Source organism: Sceloporus occidentalis, unplaced genomic scaffold (genome assembly GCF_023333645.1).
Source record: "Sceloporus occidentalis isolate IW3139 unplaced genomic scaffold, rSceOcc1.0.p SCAF_33, whole genome shotgun sequence".
NCBI lineage: Eukaryota > Metazoa > Chordata > Lepidosauria > Squamata > Phrynosomatidae > Sceloporus > Sceloporus occidentalis.
In genome coordinates this window covers 7,210,001-7,236,000 of record NW_028317013.1, presented here as the reverse complement: position 1 = coordinate 7,236,000, position 26,000 = coordinate 7,210,001, and the positions used below count along the sequence as shown (strand labels likewise).

Sequence of the window (26,000 nt, the reverse complement as noted above, 5' to 3'; positions counted from 1 at the left end):
AGGTAACAATTATTTGCACACGGACACAGAAGTTAAAATGTATTCTTAAAATACAATATTTCATTTTTCGGTGAGTTTGCATTCATTATGCTGACCTTATATTAAGCCAAAGTTTACAATAGACCAATTACATAATCTGAGACTTAACTAGCGAAGGGTTTCCATGTGTTTCATGACAAGCACACTAGATAAATAAGATCTGTGCATAGTATACGCAGGTACATGGCACGGTACATTTCATTTTGGCAATAGATACTACACCCCCTCTTTCAACCAAATTTTTGCCATGCTACCATGTCCCTAAGTCAGACAAAATGAGTAACAAAAGAACTGACGTAACATCACAATGAACATCTTAGAATTGTAAGACCATTTTGTCCCACGGATTACAGTAATAATGATAGGTCCGCTGAATGGCCTTTGACCGTGATGTTGGTGGACAATAAATCATGTACTTTGCTGTAGACTTTTAAAGAGTTAATGCAGATGTTTCAGTGAAAGGTGATTCTACTGGATTTCAGAAACACACCTCTTGTAGATCGGTATTTCTGTGAGCTGGTAGCTAGGTATCAGGCTACGGAGACCGCTTCTTATAACACGTGATGTCTGTGGTGACAACACCACCTTTGTCCGATGCACGTTCATAGTATGGCATTCTTGAAAGTCATGTTAAACCAGTGCAAACGAAGAAAAAAAACAAAAACAAACAAAATGCCACTGAAATCACAGAACATCCATTTAAAAATTCCCTTTGTGTTCCTGATGAATGGAAAATAATATACTTTTCCCCATGTCCAACACCCAATAAAACAATAAATAATTTAAAAAAAAAAAGAGTCAGTTGAAGAGAAAAACAAGCTAAACAAATCGATCAAACCAACAAACAGAGCAGCTGAGTCTTTTCTTTTGTTCCAGTCTATTAATTTACATAGAACATGCATTCAGCAGCCTGTCTAGTTCATGGAAACTCCTGTGAAGTTGTCATGTTCTGAATTATATCGAGAGGAAAGGGTTTGGCTGCTTTCCTTGTTCTTTTGAGGGAACCAAGTTATTGTACGACCTACTGACGTTTGACGTCAGGGTTTTTTTCACAGTTGGAAGGAAAGGCCAGAAGACCTGCAACTCTGTCTTAAAAGCGTTTGCCAGGAGTCTCTCCCCTTTCCTTGGTCGTGGAGAGAAATGGTCAAGCTCAGCTGTCAAAACTCATTGCTCCTATCAACTGCTCCACTTTGTAGGCCAAGCGGTGTCGACGACCCTGCTCATCATGTTCCAGGGCTGTGATGAGCTGTTGGGGAAATAAAGAGATGTTAGTTTTGAGGACAGGCAATGTAAAGCAAAATATGCCAAGTGATTTCTATTTAAAGTTGGATTGTCACACTGAAGATTATCCATGATTCCTACACATATTGTTTTTTTCCCCACAGTAACAATATAAAATGTCTGATATGCCAATCATTGGAGACGTCACTAGGGGTTTCAGCAGGTGTGGACTGCCATCCTGTGCTCAGCGCCAGTGCTACCCTAACGCAAGGTAAGCGCCGGCCTACAGCGCAGATCTACGCGGTGGTGCCTCCTTTGTGGCGGATTGAATTGCTCACGGCTGGTGGAGCAGGGTGGGTAGGGGAGATCATAGATCTTCCTCTGACTAGCCCTAGATAAAGGGAGCACGAGGTCTGATCAGACCTCTGTCTCACTGCTCCTTCGCGATTGATGCTGAATGCTGGGATATGATGTCAGCAGTGAAGTTGTGCACACATCGACAGAAGCCTCACACTACCAACACCAAACTAAAGCAAGGTAAGTGATGGGGAAAAAGGGGAGATATAGGTAGTGACAAAAGGGAGAGACAGATAAAGTAAGAGAGAAAGCGTGTTTGTGTTTTGAAAGCATTTGTTGGGCTAGTATGTCTAAGGGCAAACGTGTGGATACAAGGGCAAATGTAAGCCAGGATATTTATGTGCAAGTGTATGTGTATGGGTAGACAAGTGTGTTTATGGGCAGGCATTTATAAGTGTGGAGTATATGTGTGTATTTAGAACAGTCTATCCATTACTGTTATTGTAATCCAGCGGATGCAATCTGTGCAACCTGGGTGCTGGGCAAATTTTACATTTTTGCATTACGAAACAGTTGCTTGTATTGTATATTAGGGACCCTAAATCATAAGTCACGTAGACTCAAGGTTTGCTAAACAAATTTTCACTGTAACCACATTAAACTATGTAAATACATTTATATTGTGCATATTTACTGTAATTTACTTTCAATAGTTTTTTATTAATTTTCAAAGAAATAAGAGGTACAAATAACACCAATAGTAATACATGAGAGACAGACACAGCTGTCAGTTATGATCAAATCAAGACAGTCGCAGCTGTCATTACATTGAAAATTCAAACCATCTTGATAAGCATTTATCTCAGTTACATTGTAACGTTATAAGGTAATAAAAAACGTAAACAAGAAAACTTCCCTGTAAAGGAAGAGGAACAGAACAGTATGCCTGAGTGAATTTTTTTTAAAAAAGTGTATATCTGCTCAAGTAATTTATAGTGAATAGTTTTAATAGTTGACATGCCATACCGGTGAGGATGACTGTAGTTACAGATAGCATTTGTTAAATTGTAGAGAGTAGGTCTGGAATTATTTATTGTAATTTAATGGTGTAATTTTATTTTTGCTAGTTGTTTATGTCACTGATTTTGCCATTATATTTGGTGATATACTCGTCACAAGAACCCAATCTGATGAAACAAACAGTGAGATCACGGTCTGGAATATATTGCTGCACACCACTATCCCAAGAACAATGGTTCCTATTAACATTCCTCACCTCCATGCTGTATTTACTGATGTAGGAGTAGATCTCGTTGAGTGCGCTCAGCATGTTGAATTCTGCTGCATGCATGCGAGACTGCTCTGCGAGGTAGGCATTCATATCTTGGTCACTGATGGCTGGTAGTTTGGCAATATCAGCGTAATACCTGCAGAAATCAGAGACGCTTACTGAACTTACTGTCTTTGCAAAAAGTACCCCAAGGGAAAGCCCTTTGTTAACAGTTCACATTTCACCAAAGGAAACCCCTAATGCAGAGGCTCATTCATTTACTTACTGTGAAGTTTGTAATAGGCAGTGTATCCCAAGAATTTGAATGTTATTAGGCACTACTGTAATCAGAAGGAGAAACATCTCCAGGGGTTTAAAACTCCATTACTTTGTGATCTGGGGACTCAGGGAATGTAATCAAAACCCCTGTGAATATGGTGCTTAGTATCTCTCTTTTTTATTGAATACATGCGTGTTACCCTTGTGTTTTATATATATTTTTTAAATGAAAAGGGATTTTCTAAGCAGTGCGCGACTCACCTCTCTACCCAATTCTTGTAATTGGGTATGTCCTTGGCATACAGCAACTTATTGCTGGGCGAATCTTTGCCCAGCCGGTGCTCCGAAGTGGAACAAGAGTCCATAAACGTTTGCGCCACCACAGAAAGACAGGCATCTGTGATGCTACCCTTGTGAATGTCAAACACAAACTGGGGATTCTTTATGACATTCACCCAAAACCGGAGTGGGAGGCTGGATGGATCAGAAAGATGGACACAAGAGATAAAGTAAGTGAAGGGTACATTATTTAGTTTTGCATTTATAAAGATAAGGCTGAGGGCATTTCCACATTTTGACCACTAGATGGAACTCTTTCTACAGCCCTCTTCTCCCAATAATAATTTTATACAATCCAGTCATACATTTTCTGGTATCCTTTGTTCTATGTCCCCATTACTCCTTTCTTACCAGTTGCTCTTCCACGTGTGCCTCACATCTGTATCGTAAATCCCATGTCTATCAGCCTGTTCATCCAGGAAGTCAAACATGTATTTGATGGCAAGGGGAAGCGCGCTCCCACGGTGCACCGTACTAAAAAGTGTCTCAAATAGGTCATCCACAAACTTCTGCAGGGTTCCCTACAATGAACAAAAATAGGTTTTAAAACTACAACAGGTTGTTCATTGAAAAGCTCTGTGGCAAACACTAAATTCTGCATTACAACCAATATGATTAGTATCCAAATGCTTCTGTTAAAACTGTGACCTCTTACTGTAAGAAAGACAGGCAGATGTAGTTAGAAGCTTTTACATGTACTTATCCACAAAATCATCTTAAACTTTTATGAGGTTTCTGAAATTATCCTCGACTTCAATGTGGATCTTGATTCAATCTGTATTAAACTCAGAATCAAAAGTATAAAAAAAAAAAAACATTCTTTGCTTACCTTGGTAGCTAGCAGTCTGGTAAGGTAGATTTCAGATACCATTTTACTACCACGATCTCCCTCTTTCTGATCTCCATGTTCATGATTTTTCACCAGATGCCAGACTTTCACCCCACTCTCTAGATCTGGGGTGATCATAGGAGCACGCGAGCGCAGGCTGTCAGGACTACCAGTGTAGCGGAATGTGGAATCTGAAGGAGAAAATGCTGGGTTACACAATGCAACTTAAAGGTTAACTATCAAGTTAAGATATAATTATATTATTTATTGCAGAGCAAAAAAAAAAAAAGCCAAATTCTGAAGTTCTAATTTGAAACAATTGTCACCTTAACCTTAATAGGTATGTGCTTAGTATTTTCTTGTCATCACCTCCCTAAACCAAAACACTGTACATATACACAGTCATCCATGATTGTGCTAGAAATGTATCTGCTTAATTCTGCAGCTCTTAAATGATGCCTTTTTCTCCAGTTTCCTGCCCCAGAAAGAAGTATGCAAATTATGCAGATGAGGTTTGTAGGCCACTAATAGCGTCATAGCGAATACAATAAATTCCACCTGCCAAAAGCATGCCTTCAAGATCATGTTTATCAGGATCGAGACACGCTTGGGGGGGGGGGGTGTCATTTACACTATCTATGTTGTCAAGCAGATGCTATTATACAGTAAAAGCTGGGGATGCAGGAAGCATGATCAGATGTTCTCCAGAAATTTCTACCGGCCAGACAATAGTGTATCTGCTAGAAAATCCTTCTTTTCTGCCCTCTCTCCGTCCATCCTACACAATGCACAGCCCCTATTAAAATTTCCAACCCCATCATTAATATTTCAGCAGGTAACTCCCTCAGGAGCAGAAACAGGAGTAGCTTTTGTGTTACAACTATATACTAAACGCTGGGTCTGAAATCCACAAACAACGGTAGTGTTCAATTGGAATAACAATATGTAATGATGCACCATAACGTTTACTATTATTCTTTTTGCACAACCACACTTGCAAAAGAGTCTATAATTTGCATGCTAATGAACGAAGGAGAAAAATGTTTCTGGAGACGCTAACCCTCGTAGACTATCCTCAGTGATTTACGACTTTCTATGGTGTGATCTGAATGAAAATGGGCCGTGTGGGTTTTTGCAAAGGCGGGGACGAGTGTGCGTTGTAGAATGGGCCTGCTGGGTATTATTTAGTATTAGTAAAATGTAATGGGGCTTTATCTTTCTTCATGCTTCAGTCCCCTTCCGTGCTGACGCTTTGCACTGCATAAAGAGAGACTTGAAACCTCTGAGATACAACAAGGGTTAACCAATGCCAATGTAAAATGATTCTACTCAAACAGTTTGTCCACTGATCAGTCCCTGTATACGTTTTGAATTTTATAAAAAAAAATACTAAAAATAATAATAATAAAAATAATTAAAAAATAAATAAATAATAATAATAATGAAATCTAAGCTGTGGGATCAGGCTCTTGAAAACTGGACTTTACCACCTGGCTATAGGCATACAATAAGATGAAAATCTTTAATGTTGTATCAGACATACTGTGGAAATATGCATAAATATAATAACTCAGAGGGTGGTAGGTAAGTGGAACGCGATAATATAGTAAGATAATTTGATGCCTGTATAAGGCGTATGGTTATCGTGAATCTAAGATGAGACCAAAGATCAGATATTATCTTAACACTCTGAGTGCCTGAGAATGTAGAATGAATTGCAGAACAAAATAATCCATAGCCAAACATCAGTACTTAATTAAAATCATTACTTAAAAAAATAAAATCTTTTATATTCATCTCATCTAGTTGAAGTGATTGCATAGTCACCCTCAGACCCCAATGATACACATTTTAAATCTCTCCTGACATGAGTATAAGTAGTTATTTCGCACACACACAGACGGATGTTACAGTGACACAACTGTATATTTCATACACAAGTTAGAGAAGGTGTGTTAAGGATGGGCAGAGAAGACGCACTATAACTAGTGTAGAGAATAAATCAAATCTAATAATGTGCGAGACATGTCAGGTTTATATTTCAGATAGCTTCCTTCCTCCTTTTTTTTAATTTTTTTATACAGGAGCTTTTTCTCACCATATCTGCTGATGGAGGTCCGAGAAATGCTGGCTGAAGCTGGGATGTTGTAGGATGATGTTTGTTTTGGAACAAGGGCTACCACTGAGCGGTCAGAGACCTGTTTGGAATAGAAAATGTAGTCAGTCTGGAGCTCTGATGCCTCCTTGTGGTCACAAAATGTAACTGCACTGGCAGGAAAAACAAATCATTTATCGTAGATTGAAGGAAAAAAGTGTGCAAATTAAAAACTTTATTGCTACACGATGAGAGTTTTATTATTTCTTGCTGATGACTAAGAGCCTGGAGGTGCGAAATGTGTCATACATGTTTTTTTGTTCCCTGTATCCCCCCTGTAGCATCTGCTGAATTTACAAAACTGAAATCTCTGAACTGTGCCCGGCCACTCATCTTCAACATGTTTGTTTGGCAAAGGAGCCATCTTGGCATGCACCGTGGAGGCTTGGAGGGTGAGGGCATATTTTTATTGCATAGGGAAACGCTGCAATAACATCGGAGGGGGGAAGTGGAAGAACGGAATAGTTTATTTGTGTGAAGGGAAACGTATATAGCCATATGGACCAAAGAGCCTTTAGTCGATAACCATTTATTAGACTAACAAAGAAAATTATGTTACGTAGGCTTTTGAGACCTCTGTATTGTCTTCTTTAGATGGGCTCTATTAGTGTTTACATGAAACGTACAATTTCTGTCTACTAACAGCATGCTAAAAAGGTTTAAAAAATAATATTCAATATTTTATTTCCTGAATTTTTTTTAACCTATTCAATGATGAAAATGATAAGGAACCAATCATGTCATAGCTTGTGTTACTATGTTTTTTAGACCAATCATCATTGCGCGTTTCCCCTTTCTCCTTACAAATAATATGTTACAATTATCCCTTAAAAGAACTGTTAATATTCTTGGAATTACAGATTGATTTTTCTTTTTTTTTTTTAGCTTTTCTGCTTGGCAAACAATGCAGCTTCGACGAGCTATGTCAGTTATTTCCTGTGGCATTTCCACATAACCCAACCCTGCATTCAAACGTTCAAAGGCACTTGTTGCGAGAACCGGAAATTTGGAAAACTTGGAAAATTTCCGTGTCTCTCTCATTTATAACCCCATCTGAAATATGGAGAAAAATGTTGCTGATTTAATTAAAGCAGAAGTACAATGGGAATAAAGCTGCTATCATAATGTTATGGACCATAAAGCATTCTTATTAAACCATTTTTTATCCTAACCAGTTTTATGAACTTTATAAAAATGTGATTTATGGTAGGACAGGCAGTAAAGCCATCTTTCAGATGTTTAAATTGCCTGTCCTTCTATTACATCAAGAGGATTAATTAGGCAAAAGTCAAACCGTAAATGAATATTAGCGCTAACGAGATTCTGTTATAGCTGCTTTAAGTAAAGTTCCATGGTTTTATCCTCCTTATAAATCTAACTTGGAATCATACAATGAAAACTTAAAGAAATAAAAAAATAAAGTTGTTTGTGCCAGAAAATTTGGTTAAATCTTTTAATGGGAACTTGCCATATTGTTGCATGTTTATTTTCATCACACGCTTACGCGCTACATGCCAACACAACGACTAAAAGGGGCAAACAGGCCATTTTTAACCTTGGCACACCACACAAGCAGTGCTATAATTGCTTGTTTTCTCTCTGGTCATTATGTGGATGCCCAGTAGAATAATTTGCTTCCCAGGGGTAATTTTGATAAATGTGTAGGGAGTAATAGCTGTGATGATTGTAATTATAGTCTGGTGACACACAGACAACCCCCCCCCCCCCCTTATCAGACCACAGTACAGTTTTGGTTTTCTGTATACCATATGTGTCTATGTAAAACCGTTCACTAGTCCGAATGCAGCTTTTCACTGCCAATCCTATATTCCAGGCACTGAGCAGGTCAGCAGTCTAGCGCTAGTGTCCCATCAGCACAAAGTAATGCACTGTCTAGCTCTATTCATTATAGATTATATCATAAAAATGCAATACATTATATACAGATGGATGTCTGACATCAACAATAATGCAGATACTTTATACACTGTTGAGAGGTAAGCATGCCTTGTATAATCTCGCTGACTACCTCTAGATCCAGAAAAGACCACCTGGGGTCTTTGAGGACTTAAGGAACGATTCCCATGATCTACCCTGCCCATGTCCATATTGTGCTTTATGATTTTAACACTCATAAGAGTGTGACTTTAGTCCACTTTAAATTATTGTTCACTGTAGTTTATTATTATTATTATATCAAATTAATGGTTACCTGATAATGCATTAGGGTATTTAGCCTCTTCCAGTCCCCTTCTATCTTGGTTGTGATGTCTTCATCCTGTAAAACCACTCTAGCTATACGACCTTGCCTCCATTCTGCAAAAAAGGTGAAATGGCACTGGTCATGTCAAGGCTAAGGTAACAGAAGCCCATCTGCACCCAAACAACACCTCTAGGGATACGGATAATATCATACCAGAAAGTAATAGAAATTAAAGAAAAATCATAAGTAAAAATATTGACTATCATTTTTGCTAGGTTCAGCCACTTATGCAACTTTTTCAACCAACTCAAACTTCTAGCGCTATTAAGGTGTTAATGCCTTATGGGTTTTAATAATGCCAGCATCAACTGAATTAACATACCAAGGTCCATATCCACAGCCCTGGGCCTCTGAGAATATGGCACATTTTTATATACAGCGTCCAGGATTTTCTCCTTGACCTGAGTAATGGTGTCACAGTTTAAAGCTTTTACTGGGATCTCTGGGCTGTTTTCATTGTCTGGATTCACGCAGTTTAGAATCTGAATTAGAGAGGAAAAGAGCAGTTAGAGAATGACAGAGCAAGGGGTAAGTAAAAGAAAACATTGAATTTAATAAAGTGCTGCGCTAATCAATAATTCTAGTTTGCTATCCATTTAAGAGACATTGCACCTCGTACATTTAAAAAAGAATAACTTAGCATTACATATTAAATATTGATAAAGCCATCTTTGCTAAAGACAAAAAAAGACTTATGGAGAAACCTCTAGATTGTAAGCTCGTCTGAGCAGGGCCCTCCTCACCCGTTGTCTCGTTAAGTCAATTTGTTATGTTACATACTACTTGCTATGTCCTGTCTACCCATTGTACAGTGCTATGGAATTTGATGGCGCTATATAAAACAATAACAATAAATAATAATAATAAATCTGCCTGGATTGTTCAAGACCATCCGCAAAAGGGAAATCGTTATCTGCTAAATGTTGTCATCAGCACCATCTCGTGGCAAAGCTCCACATTCCTCCTCTAACTCCCCTTTACCCTGCTCATTCATTTACCCTCTCGTGGCAAAGCTCCACATTCCTCCTATAACTCCCCTTTACCCTGCTCATTCATTTACCATCTCGTGGCAAAGCTCCACATTCCTCCTCTAACTCCCCTTTTACCCCGCTCATTCATTTACCAGGGTTTTGTACTCAATCTGCTGCCGAATCAGCTTGTCTTCGCTTAACGAATATCTCGCTTCTCCCGTGATGGAATCGATGGGTCCTTTTTCCATCTGCTGCTTAATAGCGCAGTACAACATAAACAGCGGCTCTCCGGCACATTCCTGCAAGCAATGTCACACATATCATTGACTGTGAGCGTGGTGTTCGTGTAACTGCACCAGCTAAAATGCTGGGCATTTACCAGTTATTCGGCTTTTATCGTTTTTAATTTAAATGATTTTAAAGCTAATTTTCTTATGCAAATAAGAACGTTTATGTTATTTGCACTGCCTAAGTGTTTCTGTATTCCAACAAATTGCTCTTCCTTATTAATGTTCTAAAAATTGCATAGCAATATGTGTTTAAGGGGTATTAGACAATTTAGAAGTCTACCCTGTCAATTTCTGTATGAATATGCATTAATCCATATACCTCTAACTATTAGTATGTTATAGCTGCATCCATATTGCTCATTTGACGGAGATAGAGATAACTAAACTAGTTATCTATGCACATATGGAAATAAAAGTATAATAGGTGCTGCCAGGGCATTGTGTGCCCACTTTTCCCCCATACATTGTTCAAATGTTGTTATGCGTCCGGCGTTGCATCTCTTATTCTTGTGAAACAGTACTAAACACATATAAACACTTACCTTGAGGAACTTGTGCAGGAGAAACGCAAACCAATTAGTCAGCATCTTTTCTGCTACAGATTCCGTCCTATGGGGTGAATGAAAAATATCAGAATGTTAGCATTACCAGGCTTTAAAATGTCTCCTTTTTCCAGATACACTGATGGAATTGTAAATGATATTTGCTTTCAGTGGCTTAACCGTGGGGGTTATAAAAAAAGCTCCCAGTTCCAAGAGGCCAGATGTGACCCTTATTCTCAAAGGTAGGAAGGTTTTTCCTTCTCTCGGTGCTCTGTCACGGATGCTGGGTTATGATGTAATTATTGCTTATACGATATTTGTAATCAGCAAACATATGCAAGTCCCCATGTAGAGGGGAAGCACTGGTGCCAAAAATCTTCAGAAGACAATCTTGCACACGGAAATGGGATGCAGGAAGAACACGACCCAACTGGTGCTTACTCATAATGTTTTTGCTTCATTCATTTTTTTTTTGCTTGTTTTCTTTTTTTCTTATTTTTTTTTTACATTTTATTTGTACTATAAGGAGTTAGGGTTACTGTAGCTATGAGATTACTCCGAGATTACTCTGAGATTACTTTGAGATAACATAGCTCCATGATACACCTCTAGCTACAAATTGACATTAAGAACCCAAGGGGGGGGTGATTACTAGGAATGTTAGTAAGATTTCTTCTACCTTGAGATTTAGTGAGGCTTTAATTAAATTAATAAAGTTAGAATTTTTAGTGTTTTTAGAATTATTGCTATTCAGGGATTCACTTTCCATTTATAATACCCTGCTGCTTGTTTCTTGGTGTTAGTGTTCTATTTTAGCAATCTACCCTGGTGCAGAAAGAAAGCGGTTATCTGAGGAATAGGCCATTTTTTTCACCAAAACAATACAGTGGCTTGCATTGCCATGTAACAGTCAATAAATAATATTAGAGGCTCTCTATTCTTCATCGCTGTCTCAGACACATCCTAACACTGGGGAACCATAGTCCCAACTCAAGCAGTAGAGTGGATATTCAATATTTATTTATGGATACATAAAATGTAAAATTCCTTTGGTGAATCTATACTCTGCCACCTTTTATTCCAGCTGAATGTACACCCCGCATGAATAGAAATGTAAATATGTAAACGCAAATATCAATTTATACTGCCAAGGGAAGTCAGCTGCGCTAACCTTTCTATTTTCAGCAGTGTGTAGCATTAGCTGAAACACTCACACCTTTTCAAAACTTAGGAGACCCAGGGAACGTGCGTGTTTAATATACAAAATCACAGGATCTGTACAAAAACAGTTTTGTGTATATTATATCTCAGGTTTGATAAAATTCTTGTTTAAAATACAAAAAAATCCTTTTTATTATAAAATACAAATAAAACTTAAGCGTACTATACCAAATACAGAAACATGAGTTATATTTCTAATGGAAGGGTAATGATTTCCGCCATCTTCACAGGGAGCAGCCATTTTGTGCCTGTGACCCAGGACAATGCTGTTTTTCTTTCTTTTTTACATATTATATGCCATGCCAGCTGCGATAAGTGTAAAACTTCACAGGCCCAATATGGCCTTGAGATCTTAGACGTTGTGCGCTGGTTAAGCCAGGGTATTTTTATATTACCACAGAGATATTTGAGGGACTATGAGAGCAAATGTGGTGATTGGAAGAAAGTTGGACCATTGTTTGCTGTTAAACTTGGAACAAATAGGATTCTGGTAGGCAGTGAATGAACTAGCCCCCAAGGGTCATATTCATCCTGCTTAATATATATAGTAGTACTGTACGGTCCCTTCTCACATAAGATGGCATCCCTATACAAATACGTGGGCATATTATGGTGGGGATGAGGCTTCGTAGCTACACGAGGTGGTGTCCTTGTCCCTTTTCTCATGTTTTTAATCCTGTGCAGGCCCGTCGCACTTCACGTTAAGCTTCACAAAAGAGAGAACAAATCTGGCTTTTAAAAGATGCCTGTAATTTTTTTCCAGAGCTGCGTGAATTTCAAAACCCTAGAGATTATTCCAACAAATCTCGACTTTTTTTTTCATATATTCTACGCAGCACAGCAGCCGCAATTATTACATTTCTTTTCTCGTCTTAACGAAAAGAACGCGCCCCACAGAGCGTTCAACCGATGAATACGTGTGTGTGTGTGGGGGGGATACACTTTAATATTGTGGTTGGCAGTTTAACTCTTTCACCATCAGAAAGATTCTAATTTCCTAAAACCCTACATTCATATCTGCAATAATTTGCTACCCTAATTACGCATATCAACTGGATAGAGGGCTGTTCTGCTGCATTTTTAAATGGCATACATTTTCTAAAAAAAGGAAATCATGGTGGATCTGCTACCAGAAGTAATCATTTTTCGCACAATCCTGATTCAATCAACATCGCACCGGAATCAGTAAGCTCCATGCTATAAGCTCTGCCATTTTTTTTTTAATAGCCCACATATAGTTAAGAACTGTATTTAAATTAAAATTGAAATTAACCATGTATGGCACGATCAAGATTATTTTGATAACTCGTTGCAGACGGCCGAAACCTCAGAAACACTGGGAGTGATAAATTAACCCACTGAATAAAAAGGTTTCCCTGTTGCAAGAAAGCCTTATCAGTATCACTATTTATTAAATAATCATTGCAATGCTTCAAAGCACTTACGCCAATTTAGAAACACAGTGGATGATTTACGCTTTCTGCTTTTACAAAGACACAATATAAACCCCTCACTCTGACAGCGGCAACAACACGGACCATCCATCAGCCATCGGGGGTTAAGGGAAATCCGCAACAGCTGGGAGTACTACCATTAGCCAGCACCTAATTACAATACATTGTATTTTAGCTACGCCACGCATTTAAGGGGAATTAACCCCCCCCCCCAAATATCATTAAAATCCAGTCTAAGCATTGATTAAGAATAGAATCCAGTATCATTTTTATTCACAAAAACAAATACCCTCCAAAATGCACTCTGGTTGACTACATGGGTCTACATGGACTGCGCAGCTATGACAGAAGGCTATTGGCTCCTAAACATATTTGGTATCTGCATGAAGTGTTTCATCCAAAGTGGCACCTGGTTCTTTAACATGTCTTGCACTTGTAACCCTCTGATGTTTGTTCCTGCTGATCACGCAAACCACCAGCAGCTCTGCCACCACACTGCCCTCTCCCTAAGGACCTCTCCCTCCCGCCACCGCTCTTTGCAAGGAAACCGACTGCCTCCGTATCCCGTCACTAAATAAATTTCATTTTGAAACAACCAAGCATGTAATTAAATTGCAGGAACATGGCTGTGGGTTTTTTTTTTTTCATTCCAGCTTTCTCTCTCTCTCACTGTGTAGTCTCCCTCAGGCCACGGCTGATCTTTCCTGCTCTGCATTAATATTTACCGTTTCCCAAAAATAATGGATGTGTCCTTGCTAGGAGCCCTCCGGGGAGTGGAAGTGTTCGAGTCTCGGCGACGGTGTGTTTAAAGTCTCTTTGGTGGTAATGGGGATAACCCATCTCTTTACTTTCCCTGAAACCTGTGATTCAATCGTCGGAAACTTCAAAGAGCACACTCTTTTTGGTTTGTGGTACAGGAGATGCGTTCCCTCACATGAAGAATATAGGAGATGGTTTTAGGGCACTAATGTGCTGACTTATGGAGACGGCAATGCATAAGCATAACCTGCACAGACTCAACCCTTTAAGATTAAATGCTTATTCTAAGACAAGGAGATCTGCTGTTTGAAACTAATTTTTACCCCTTTCCATAGCAGATATAGAAGATATTTTTTATTATTATTATTATTTTTTTTTTGTTTTCCCTTTAAGTTGGACAGTCTAGCAGGAAAATATTTAAAAGAAGGACCTTAATAACAAAAATGCTGTGTCTACGTCAATTTGACATTTATTCTTCCTGGACAATTCTTGTTTTATTTTTTTTTATTTGAAAAATTTGTATTCATTTTTAAGCATGTATTGAATATACATTGGTACATACGGTATGATGTATACCAAGATACAAAGGCTTGAACTGTTTCAATGTGGGACTCCTTAGGACAAAAAGAATACTCTCGCTATTTCTCATACCTGTTACCAGGGCATCTTTTATGGAATTTGAAAATCCTATTTACGCAGCTATGTGTGTTAACTTTCTTCTATAAATACAATGTGGCATCTAAGAGCCATGTAAGGGTTAACATCCAGCATTTAAGGTGTCTATTTTTATCCTCACTGTAAGAGTGATGAACTAATATTAATAGCTGGCTCTGGAAATATAGGCAACCCGCATTCCCCCTCCCTCTCCTTCTCTTTCCACCAATCCCCGGGGGAAATTAAAAGGATTCCATTATTGCGCCTAGTGGGACAATTTCTGTGTTAACGGACACACAAGGATCAACAACCATTTCCTGTGCAAGCGGGGGGAAAAAACAACCTCAAAACACTGACTGCATTTTAAAGTAAAATGCACCATAAAGTAGATTTTTCAAACTGGGAGGATGAAGCCGGGTCAGTAAACAATGATGCACACGCCAACAGCGGACAATAAGAATTGTGTTTTATGCGCTGGGTAGATAATTGGTCCCTGCATGATGTGATTATCGGCCTGCAAAACTATCGCAAGCCACAGATCTATTTTTCTATACCCTATGACGACCAACTCATTTTCACATATATAAGAAGGTTTTGTATTTTTTCATACTTTGGGGGATGGGAATAAGCCTACTATGAACAGGCTCGGACTGGCCATCTGGCAGATCAGGTAATTGTCCATTGGGCTGGTTGTTGATACGGCCGTACACTTACCCATACTGTCACTCCACCTGCAGATCAGGTCCTGCAGTGTGCAAGAGCATAAAAAAAAAAATATGAGTGGCCATGCGTACCCTGGTAGTGGGCGCCTTAAAAAGGCCAAGGCCACTTACTTATCCCAGTCCAGCCCTGATCAGAAATATAAGATGAAGGAACGATTAAGGCTTGAGGGGTTTACAGCAAGGACAAAATGTTCAATCTAGACAAGCTGGTTCTTCTCTTCCGTCAAATTCACCATTAGCAACCAACTACTCTACTTTCATCACTTTGCACCATAACTATATAGTGAACATTGGATGATTACCAGAGGTAGCCTGTAGGGTCCACATTAATGTTGCTGGAACCAAATGCACCAACAGTCCCATCTGTGCATGAAAGCACTTGGTGGATAATGGGTTATTACACTCCTGTAAGCTGTGCAACATCAAATGCTCTTTGTGAGGTTGTAAGACAGTAAATGGTTCTGCCCTACGGTTTTTGTGATGATAATGTTTCCCCCATTAAATCAGCATCAAAGAGATTCAGTAGGGTAACTAATCACGCACCCCAAAACCCTGTGCCACAAAACATACGGAAAGGGTTTCTGTCATCATCTAGCGCAACAAAAGTAGTTATGTTTTCTTTGCCAACGTTATTTTTAAACAGCACTAATGCCTTCTGAAGTCAGATGTTCCCTGGTGATGGGTTCATCCTGCAGCGTGTCAGAGTTTAATCTCTAGAAGCTGACTCGTGCTTCTACCAGATACATCACTGAGCCGCCACGTGACCTGGGGATGGTTGAGCTGCCCAGTCACAGTATTGTTGACACACAACGATTTAATCTGGAGTGACTAATGTGATATATACAAGCTGGGCTAGTAATGCCATGACATACATCGGGACAGAATTATGCATCGTTCTTTCCTCGCTAAATCTCAGCTTCTACGTCCAGCTTTATCCCTGCTCATCAATGTTCACCTCAATACGCTTCCTGCTAATTTTCTATCTTGCCTTAAGCCCTTAACTGCTCACTGCCACCTACTGAAAGCATTTCTAGAATCCTTTAAAGTAACATTTGACGCCGTGTACAAGACAAGCATCTAATATAAATAATGCCATCGCAAAGACAAGCGCAAATTTATTAATCCCAGTGGTGGAAAAATCATGTACCGAGACAGCTGCTTCACCAGCTATGTCTGCAGGCCTTCTAGGACTTGGGATGACTACTCTTTATTTTGATATATATTGTTATCGCCCCAAAATACAGTAATTTTATAATGATTTTCCAAATATTCCATTCAATAAAATATTGCATCATATTAGTGCCCTCCTCTCTCTGTTTTAATATGATAGGATTATGTTTCTATAACTATCATTATTATCACTAAGTATTATTGGGTTCTTACACATTCTAGTGGCTGGGCTTTATCACCTACTCCGGATTATAGTCCTTACCTGCGGAGCAAAAGCTTTGGATGATTCTTGTTTTCTAGATTCTTCTCAATGAGGTCGGACAGAAGGTGCTTCAGGACATCGGTGGCATATTCTAGTTTTCCTTGAAGGGCAGTCATGATGAGGGATGCCACATTGCCCCGATCGCGCATGGAGAAATTGCGCTGCATCTCCAATGTGCGGATAAACGTCAGAAGGAAAACCTTGTTGTTGATCAATTGGGCAAATAGCTTCAAGGCTTTCTCCACACTCTGTTGTCCATTCCCTTGCACCTGTAGGGAAAAAAAAAGGTACTTTTCCTTTAAAATGGCATTATACTTGGTGGGAAGACTTAATACATACAACAAAGTGCTGCAAAACCATGCTGGTAACAAAGACCCACTGTTTAGAGCCCAACACAGCTGTGAAACAATTGTGTGTCTTTCATAAACAGAGCTTCTAAAGTTATGTCTTTATATAGTCTCCAACGAGACTCAACCTCTGTGTGTCTTTGTCCAGTGTTTTAAATATTTATCTTTATATCTGAACTACATCCAACTCTCAGCTGAGCTGTCAGACACAACAACTTGCACTTAGCAGCCCTCACCTCCTACCCTCACTTAGAACGCATCAGGGAGTAATTTAGAGCATCGTCTTGAGAAAAAATTATTGTTGTTTGTTTTAATGAGCACTGAATCCTACGTGTTTGGAGAGCCAAACAATCACTAAAACATATTCCCTCCAAACAACCGAGCAGTTTTAATGTTCACAAATCCTACACCCTGACCCGAATGTGAAGGAGACAATATTTAGATAAAAATGACTGGAAGACACTAAAAACAAGCAAACAAATTGCCACAAAGTCATCTTTCTTTCTCCTTGATGCAGCAAACATTTGACCTTGTTTGACATTCAAGATTTAATGAAACGTACCAACTTTAAAGATGGCCTAGACAACAGAATAAAAGGCTTAGAGGACCCAAGGGCAAGTTTGGTTCATAAAAAAAAATTATTTTAGGCTTCCCCAAGCATCTCATACATTAAATATAACGCATTTAATATTATAGAATATAAAACTATGTATACGTGTTGTAGTTCTATTTGGCCAACCTTGGGGCAAGTATCTACAGCACCACTTCTGAGACAGGGGTGGTAACATTATTGATGAAAACTTTACGCTCTCTGGGACAGGCCTTTTATATACGGTAAATAAAATACATGGGTTAGTAAGGAACTGGTAGGGTGCACAACCATGATGTCCTTTCCTATGCTGGCAATAAAATATATGCAGAAGGAGGGGGATGGAAACTAGAAACTCTAGGGCTGGCCCTGGGCCCACCACAATGCATTATAGAATAAAACAATTCACTTGTTAATCTTCATGTTAGTGAAATCAGGGGTAATCAAGGTAGAACTTGGACATTTATGAAGGCTTACATTGTCCACTGTGACCATCCTGGTCCTTCTGTTTTCTACCACCTATTATCCCTGTTTCTTTACTTTTCTGCAACTTCACCAACTTCAGTCATTCATGGACACAAATATGTTAACTTTGCATCAAGCATTATGATCTTAAAAGATATAACCAATACTATATATATTTGTCTGTGAAAGGACATCAGAAACTTAAATATTCTATGACCAATGCTTAAACAGACATATTTCTTTGAACACAGAAGCAGAAAAATGATTACTCAGCCTGTCAGGAAGCAAAATCAGTCATTTCCAAGCCGGTAGGCATATTTCTGCTGATAAATCTGAGACTGCTACCCAGCGCAATGCTTTTTTACCACCAATTGGCATTAAACTACACCCGTACATCATAGGAATCAGGGTAACAGAAGTGTATTTCTGTGAATCTCTCTCATCAGACCTTAGGCATATATACTGGTCGAGAACCTTCTCCTTGTATATGTTCTTCATGCATAATCCACACTGTCTCCTTCCCTACTACCCCGCCTCTCCCATGCGAATATCTGGCCTTCTCTTATCGCTGCCTCCCCTGAGACAGATTTAATATGAGGCCATTACCTTCCCTGGAATTCATTACTGGAATCTTTGCACCGACTCCTAGCTTGGCTGCAGTCCATCACAGCAGGTCAATGACCCATAGCTATATGGAGACAGGGAGTTAGCAGCAAACAGCCTGCGCAGGGATAAGGACAGAGCGCGGGCTGGAGCTCGCTAACCCATGTGCGGCCAGAATAAGTTGATGTAGCACTTTTAATTATACAAAAAAACCCAGAAACTGTAACATGGGGTTTTAAAACAAAATAAATCAGGAAAGGTCCATTAGATGCCTGAGAGCCAGAGGCGTATCCAGGGTATGGCACCTATGGCTCGTGCCATAGGCGCCATTTGAAGGGGGCGCCAGTGAGCGGCTTTCAAACGCCGTCTTTTTTTTTTTTGATGCGGAGGAGAGAGAGGGGCGTCTAGCAACCGCTCGGCGCCCCTCATTCTCTTCCACGAGCCCTCTACCTCCGTCCCGGTCCCGGCATTTCATGCTGAGCGCCGTAATATGACATCATATTTCGGCGCCCAGCAGTGAAGCAGCGGGCACCAGCGAGCAGCTTTTAAACGCTGTCTTTTTTTTTTATGCAGAGGATGCGTTCTCCCCCGCATCAAAAAAAAGAAGACAGCGTTTAAAAGCCGCTCGCTGGTGCCCGCTGCTTCACTGCTGGGCGCCGAAATATGACGTCATATTACGGCGCTCAGCAGTGAAGCAGCGGGCACCAGCGAGCGGTGCAGGATGACAGCAGCATCGTGCTCCCGTCGCTGGACTTCAAGGTGAGAGAACTACGAGGGGGAGGGGGTATATAGTGGCTAGGGGGGGGTATATAGTGGCTAGGGGGGGAGAGGGTATATAGTGGCTAGGGGGGGGAGAGGGTATATAGTGGCTAGGGGGGGGGAGAGGGTATATAGTGGCTAGGGGGGGAGAGAGGGTATATAGTGGCTAGGGGGGGAGAGGGTATATAGTGGCTAGGGGGGGAGAGGGTATATAGTGGCTAGGGGGGAGGGTATATAGTTGCTAGGGGGGAGGGTATATAGTTGCTAGGGGGGAGAGGGTATATAGTGGCTAGGGGGGAGAGGGTATATAGTGGCTAGGGGGGTATATAATGGCTAGGGGGGGAGAGGGTATATAGTGGCTAGGGGGGTATAGGGTATATAGTGGGTGGGGGAGAGGGTATATAGTGGGTGGGGGGAGAGGGTATATAGTGGGTGGGGGGAGAGGGTATATAGTGGGTGGGGGGAGAGGGTATATAGTGGGTGGGGGGAGGGAGAGGGGGTTAGAAAGTGATAGGGGAGGGAGAGAGGGGTAGAAAGTGATAAGGGAGGGAGAGGGGGGTAGAAAGTGATAAGGGAGGGAGAGGGGGGTAGAAAGTGATAAGGGAGGGAGAGGGGGTAGATATAAGTAAAGAGTGTGCATTAATGTGTGGATGCATTGAGTGAATGAGGGAGCGCATGAGTTAATGTGTGGATGAGTCGTCTGAATGAAAGTGTGAATTAGTGAGTGACTGTAAAAGTGTTTGTGTATCATAGATGTATAATTGTGGAAGGGCAAAGATGGCACTAGCAGGAGGTTTGAGCCTTGGGGACCAAGATGGCACAGGCAGGGTGTATATGGGACAAAAATGGCACAGGCCGGACTGTTTGGGGACAAAGTTGACTTGTGCTGGGCTATTTGGGGACAAAGATTGCAAATCTTATGTGTGTGTTATCTGGGTGCTGGTCAGGTTCTATGTGGGCAGTGTGGACGCCAGGGCTGGCTTTGGGGTGTGCAACCTGTGATCTATGCCTGTCATTTATGGGTTTTTAAATATACCTTTAATGCCGTGTTTTTATGTGAATTCCAATTGATCTTTACCTGCAAAGCTGGGTTTGTGTTATTCTGTAAATCCATATGTGCTATGTTATGTTTCCATACATTATTTATGTGTACCTGCAAATACAGGGTTAATATGTCCTATTCAGTTGATTAATACCTGCAATGCTGTTTCCGTGTATGTATTTGATCTATACCTGTGATGCTACGTTTCATATATTTATTGTATACCTGCAAATACAGGATTTGTATGTCTGATTCTGTTTATTTGATATATACCTTCAGTGCTGAGATCACAAGTGAATTTCAATTGATCTGGGTTTGTGTGTTGATCTATACCTGCTATCGGCAGAAGGGTCTAATATTATATATATATATATATATATATATATATATATATATATATATATATATATATATATATATATATATATATATATATGGGCAGCAGGGGCTAGTAAATGGGTTTTAGATATTTGGACAGGGGCGCAATTTCAGTGCTTGCCATAGGCGCTATTTTCAGTAGATACGCCTCTGCTGAGAGCATATAGTGCCTGGTCTACCATACAGGTGATCTGTGACTGCCTAGGGCACTGAGCTGCAGGGGGCACCATCATCTGGTTCTCTAATATCATAGCAGGTAAAGGTATGCAGGATGGGGGTTTTGAACATTTAGTTCACCTAAACACGCTTTCTTCAACTATGTGTTGTCCAGATGAGCGAGCCATATATTTGTGGTTTCAAAAACAACAACCATGAAAGATGGGTTCTTCTGCAGGGACTCTTTAAAAGTACAGTAGGAGATTTTACATGGTTATAACAAGTAAGGTTAGTTTAGATGTTTTCAGACTTTTATACATTTAAAAACTAAGGCATTCTGAAAATGTTTCCTCATGTTCCTATTACTAACACCTTTGTATTAGTGGCAAGGAGAATTGGCTGCACTGAACTATTTCTTGATTAGCAACAGTCAAAAAACCAGGAATCTATGCAGGAGACCATGTGGAAAAGGATAAATGTATATTTATGCAAGAAAAAATAAACCTATTTGACGCGGGACTTGCCCTATGTGTGTGAGCAGTCACTAAGAGCTGGTATCCACCTATTGGATGGACACAGTATTCTAATTTACAACACTGGCAAGTTTTGTATCTGTGGAGAGAATAGTATCTATAGAGGCTTCGAGTTACATGTGTCCTTTGATCTTGTGAACGGTGTCAATATGAGACATGGTTTACATCATTTTACAAACCAGGATCAGACAATGCAAATTATTATTATTATTGAATATGGATACTGAGTCTTGCATCAAGCACAGTGAGGGCTCTAAGATATAATGCATTCAGTTTTGTTGGTTTACTGACCTCTAGCTCACGCAACACAGGATGATCTTCTATTCCAGGGAAGAGAACACGCATGGCATATGTACGATAATCCAGGTAGGGAATCCCAGAACGATCCAAATCACTTGTCAGCTCATTGATGTCAGTCTGCAGCTCTGCAAAAGCTGGGGGGGGGGGGAGCATGACAAACCAAAAAAATTAGACCATATAGCTAGAACTGTGTACAGCAGCTGACTATCCATAGAAACTTACGTTTTCATAGCACTGTGTGCCAATTTGCAACAATAATTTGTAATTTATCTTTAATACACATATACATAATGTATCATTTTAATGTGTGTCATTCTTCTATTGTAATGTGTTCTTAATGAAAATTACTGAATATGTTACTGGTTGAGACCTACAAGATCTCCTTAACATTCCGAAAGTCTACTCTCTGTAAACATTACTCTGTCTATACTTTTTAGTGAATTCCAGTCTTGGTGTTACTGATTAGCTTTGAGCTCAGATGGCAGATGGCAGGTTTTTATTCACCGGTTCTATGTCCGGCACAAATCTCTAAACCATCCAAGGCCAGGGACCAGCTGTTTTAACAAAACCCCTTTTACATGCTCGGCTGTTGTTTAGCACAGCAGAACATGTGCAAAAACAAAACAAGACAAATTTAATACAGAGACCTGTCTGTGGGAACAAAATCAATAACACATTAAATGACAGAAAGACTCAGCCCATGTTATAAGAGAGCAAAGACCTTTGAAACATTGTCATTGTCATGGGAGTAGGACAGAAGTAGGAGTGGGACAAGGATTGATTGATTGATTTAATTTATTTTCAAACTACGCGCATTATAGATTTATAAACTGCTATTGGGATTATCATATATTCCTGCGTCCCCAAAGTTCTCACCCTCTTTGCACTCCAAGGCGACTCTCGATTCCAAGTTGTCCATCTGCATCTGCAGCCTTTTAAGGGTGAGATCATTCTCTCTGGACTTGCGCTTGTAGGCAATCAGCACAATGATGACAATGATGAGAAGTAGACTCCCTCCAGCTGCAATGCTGACAATGGCCGGAAGTGTCAGGAGACTGTCGGAAAGCACATTGACTGAACCCGGGGAGAAGACCATTCCTCCAACGTGGATCTAGCAGAGAAGAGAGGGTGGCAAAAGAGACCCGTGTTTATAGAGATATATGGAGGGGAAAATGACATAAATGGGAAGACAATTAAATATTCATGGACGCAAAGAAAGACATAGGGGTTAACAAAAAGCAAGTACAGAAAATGAATAGGAGAGGTGCAACCGTGAGAGAACACCATGGGATGGGGAAAAAACTTATTTTGGACACAAATAAAATTTACCATATGTATAATGGGAAATGCCATATTGTACATAGGCATTAATACGTTAAAACTGTGCATTTATATGCTACATCTGAAGGAATCAGCAGCGTCTGTCTGTATATCACAACCAGGGTAATCAGCAGTCTTACTGTCACTTTGTGCTGTCCAGTGAGGTTTGGGGATTCGCAGAGAAGCTGTGTCTCAGACACGGTGACCGCGCAGGGTGTCTCTCCAATCAGCACCGTGTAATTCAGCTTTGCTCCTCCTGCAGCAGGGGGACACAGGTTCTTTCCCTGTGGAGAAAGAAATATTAACATAAAACATTTGCCTAAAGGGTCTGAAGGAGGATAAACGTGTTATTTAAATTACTCAATAGAGGGGACACTACACTTAACTGTGGTGCTATAGTACATTTTAGGTCATATATATATGGTTAGACATCTTTTCAAGGGCATATGCAGAGAAAGGATATCTATCCCCTGCGCATCTTGAAGCCACATCTACAAATTTCCTTATGGTCTTTGTTGTGTCTAGAGAGGCTTGGCCTGCCACAGCCGATTGCTGCTCCAAGTGCAACCTTTGATCTCCTAACTACCACTTGTCCATCCTGTTGGAGGTTAGACCCACCCTGCATTCTCACATGCAGATCTGCAGAAGTGCTCACGAAGAGGCACTTACTCCCCCTGGACATCCCAGACAATGCCACCTTTATCTGCGTATGCCCCCCTATTGGATAGGGCTAATATGTTCCTCCTCTTGCGGAAAGACTTGATAACCACGTTTATGCAATATGTTATATCCCATACTGTAATGTGCCAATGTAATACTCCAACAATTCCTCCAAAACTGCTGAAATAGGTCTACACAGCCTGGAACATGTTCCCTTACACCCACTTGTTGTACCATTTAGCTTTACAATGATTACCCTCATTGCTGTATGATGGACACAGTTTGCTCACACATACTTTATAATCTTTAAAAAATACATTTATAGTGTCTTGTTCTGTCACCTTCAGTATAATAGGGGATCCAGGCTTCTGCTCCAGAACTCCTGTGGTGCTGAGAAGTTCAAAAGTTGGGTTGGGGTAGTAGAGAAACTTGGTATTGTTGTAGATAAGCAGTGACTGAACATTATTGAAGATGAACCCAAATTCATCTGGTTTTTCAATAGCATCCAGTCCAGGACGGTACTCGGGTGTGAGAGCAGGGGCCCAGCATGTTATGGATGTGGCGTTTACCACCTTACAGACCTAGGAAAACAGAATTAAAAAGCTGAAATACTGAGATAAGAGGCAGGACTGAGTTAATGTGCCCCCTGAAACTGCATTTTCACCGCTACTTTCTATTATCACTCAATACACACATTCTATAACAGATAACATCTTGTTATTTACGTTATTAACTGGCCTGGATATTAAAGTGGCCAGTTCTGTCCAAAAACAAAAATCAAACCAATTCAAATCACCACAGCAACTGCTGATGCTAGCAGACTATTTACATTTGAAGATAAAACCACTAAATTAAGGTGCTGTAGCAGCACACTGTTCAGCACAAGTAAACAAGTAATGTGCAGTCTTTTTTATTTGCTTCTAGAGAATTTCTTAATTTCGAGTAATAGACAGGGCAAGGTATTTTTGACTATTTCATCATTTGTATAGTCTCTGCTTAGCGAGTGAAGTTACATGATTGAGATGCTATCAGCCTACATAGCCACACCATAAAAGGTCGGAATATTCTGAGGAAGAATCACATACGTTCACCGATTCCTTGTTGTTGAACTTCACTCGGATTCTCGGCTCTTGCACGATGTCCAGGTTGGTACCGGTTACTGTCAGAGATGTGTGACCACTGTAATAAAGAAAGATCATTTGAATTTGTTTCACATCATAGCTCCAAGTTTCCAAGTAAAAAAATGTGAATTCATGGGAAACAAATACAAGTAAAAGATTTTCCATGCTCCAAGATGCTTCGGAATCATGAAAATAACTATTTATTGTGTTATAAGGTGGTAATGATATTGGGCTACGACAATAACCAAAATATTCAACATCAAGCTTTGATCACAAGATGGCTTCCTTTATTCACCAGCCAATAGAAAGCCAGGAGATGCGGTTACCAGCAGATGCAATGACAATCTCTATTCATCATGCCTCCACATAAGCATCAATAACACTATTATTAACTATAATTTCCGATGGTTGGACCCCTGCATGTAGAACATAGACATTTTTCCTGTCAATATAATTAACATCTGAATGATAGCATTGTAGTACAACGTCAATTCCATTTCTGCTCACAATCAATGGCATGAACACTTGCAGTCAATGGATTTTTGACTTGAAAAATTATATTAATAGATATTTATTTGGACACTTTTTGTACTACAAAGTCAATTCTATTCCTGCTCACAATCAATGGCATGAACACTTCATCGATGGAATTTTGACTTGAAAGGAATATATAATAATAGATATTTATTTGGTCAATTTACAGATCCATTAGCATGACTTAACCACGTAAATAAAAATAGGTCAGTGGACGGTCGGGGCATTTTAACCCTTAACAGTCTCTCCAGTTCAGATTGTACCTATAATGGAACCCAGTACTTCATAAGACGTTTAGTCAAGTTGGCAGAAAGGTCTTAATCACATCTTATCCCAATTCCCAACCCCTCGATGCTGAGGCTTTTCTCTCAGTAATGGTATAACAAAACATGGCTATATTTAAAAAGATTATTCTAGTATACTTAAGATATGAACATAATTATGAAAATGGCTGGT

At 39.9% G+C, this 26,000-nt stretch overlaps 1 protein-coding gene across 1 annotated transcript in view; it reads right to left on the bottom strand.

Annotated features, from left to right (window-relative positions):
* Nucleotides 1–1,189: 1,189 nt before the first annotated feature.
* Nucleotides 1,190–26,000, bottom strand: part of LOC149298382 (plexin-A2-like) — a 134,408-nt gene continuing 109,597 nt past the window's right edge. The window contains exons 16-31 of the mRNA XM_089487583.1: nucleotides 24,975–25,068; nucleotides 24,231–24,470; nucleotides 23,370–23,513; nucleotides 22,786–23,020; nucleotides 21,901–22,043; nucleotides 16,738–17,006; nucleotides 10,496–10,562; nucleotides 9,816–9,962; nucleotides 9,015–9,174; nucleotides 8,642–8,745; nucleotides 6,373–6,472; nucleotides 4,275–4,465; nucleotides 3,797–3,966; nucleotides 3,368–3,580; nucleotides 2,834–2,984; nucleotides 1,190–1,285 (exon numbers count right to left, since the gene is read on the bottom strand). Of these exons, the coding sequence (XP_089343709.1) occupies nucleotides 1,190–1,285; nucleotides 2,834–2,984; nucleotides 3,368–3,580; nucleotides 3,797–3,966; nucleotides 4,275–4,465; nucleotides 6,373–6,472; nucleotides 8,642–8,745; nucleotides 9,015–9,174; nucleotides 9,816–9,962; nucleotides 10,496–10,562; nucleotides 16,738–17,006; nucleotides 21,901–22,043; nucleotides 22,786–23,020; nucleotides 23,370–23,513; nucleotides 24,231–24,470; nucleotides 24,975–25,068 (2,524 nt within the window). The remainder of the gene's footprint in view (nucleotides 1,286–2,833; nucleotides 2,985–3,367; nucleotides 3,581–3,796; nucleotides 3,967–4,274; nucleotides 4,466–6,372; nucleotides 6,473–8,641; nucleotides 8,746–9,014; nucleotides 9,175–9,815; nucleotides 9,963–10,495; nucleotides 10,563–16,737; nucleotides 17,007–21,900; nucleotides 22,044–22,785; nucleotides 23,021–23,369; nucleotides 23,514–24,230; nucleotides 24,471–24,974; nucleotides 25,069–26,000) is intronic.